Source organism: Olea europaea, chromosome 9 (genome assembly GCF_002742605.1).
Source record: "Olea europaea var. sylvestris chromosome 9, O_europaea_v1, whole genome shotgun sequence".
Taxonomy (NCBI): domain Eukaryota; kingdom Viridiplantae; phylum Streptophyta; class Magnoliopsida; order Lamiales; family Oleaceae; genus Olea; species Olea europaea.
In genome coordinates, this window is record NC_036245.1 from 13,072,063 (window position 1) to 13,073,237 (window position 1,175).

A 1,175-nucleotide genomic window follows, 5' to 3' on the forward strand; every position below is an offset into this window, starting at 1 on the left:
CCTTTCACTTGTCTGGTACTCTAACCAGGTAAACTATAGCAGCTTGTTGTGAATGAAAGGAAATCACAGAAATATATCCAAAAAAATAAATACATTAACAGCAAAAAAAATTGAGTACCGGCATATCCAGCAAGGCGGCCACTGGAGCTCGTTAGGTGCTGGATCCGCTGTTGGTAATAACCTCTAGCATGTGAATTAGATTTGCAATTTTGCATTGATTTTACAATCTTGTAGTACTACTCTTCAATATTTGACATTTTTTATACAGTAGGTGTTTAAGCAAGTCATGAACAAATTGTTCGATACAATTATGTCTAGTTTTGTTTCTTAGTTCAATAAATGCTGTACTGTGATAGATTAATTAAAGCAGATTGTCAAATGTGGATTCATGCAGATGCCAACATTTATTGGGAATAAGATTTAGTTTGTCATCAATGTGATAGACTAGGCCATCTTAGAAATTATCAAAATCTGGTTTCAGTCATTTGTCAACTTGTTTAATTATGTTATAACCCATACAAATATTCATGAATGGAACCTACAAACTTATAAAGATTACAACTACAGTTAGGTCGGAGTCACACCTCCTATTTGCCCAGTTTGGAACAACTTTAACATTCAGCATTCTTAAGTTTCACAATGTATGGTTTATTTAATTGGAGTTCTTTCCAGAAATTTAATATATTGTTGTTGTATCTCTAATTATATAGTTCAAGAATTCATCCATGGTCAGAAACATTGTCATTCCATCTTGATACACTTTCTAACACTCTTAAATCATGCTTGAAAAATGTACCCATATTAACGTTCAGATTTATGCAGCTGAATTCTTTCCAGATAGGTCTGAAGTACAGTGCTTGCATAGATGGCAAAAGGTTCTTAATCCAGAACTTGTTAAAGGTCCATGGACTCCAGAGGTTGGCAGCTAGTTTTCGTCCCTCTTTTGTTGAATTTTTCTTGTCAATTAAGATGTTTTATTGTGATGACTTCTTGTGTTCGTAATTTCAAACTCATATTGCTTTCTTTACTAATAGGAGGATGAGAAAATTGTGGAACTGGTAGCTAAATATGGACCTACAAAATGGTCTGTTATAGCAAAGTCATTACCAGGTCGAATTGGGAAACAATGCCGTGAGAGGTAAAATAAATAAGATATAAACATATTTATAACATTC

At 33.5% G+C, this 1,175-nt stretch overlaps 1 protein-coding gene across 1 annotated transcript; it reads left to right on the top strand.

The window, feature by feature from the left end:
• Positions 1-6: 6 nt before the first annotated feature.
• LOC111399725 (transcription factor MYB3R-5-like) lies at positions 7-1,175 on the top strand. The gene is made up of 3 exons (XM_023027188.1): positions 7-173; positions 823-917; positions 1,035-1,175. The coding sequence occupies exons 1-3, from the start codon at positions 53-55 to the stop codon at positions 1,140-1,142; spliced, it is 324 nt and encodes a 107-aa protein (XP_022882956.1). The 5' UTR covers positions 7-52; the 3' UTR covers positions 1,143-1,175.

Coding starts and splice junctions, on each gene's coding strand:
- LOC111399725 (XM_023027188.1), top strand. CDS start 53: ATGAAAGGAAATCACAGAAATATATCCAAAAAAATAAATACATTAACA. Junction 174..822: donor AGGTGCTGGATCCGCTGTTG/GTAATAACCTCT, acceptor AGATTTATGCAG/CTGAATTCTTTCCAGATAGG. Junction 918..1,034: donor AAGGTCCATGGACTCCAGAG/GTTGGCAGCTAG, acceptor CTTTACTAATAG/GAGGATGAGAAAATTGTGGA.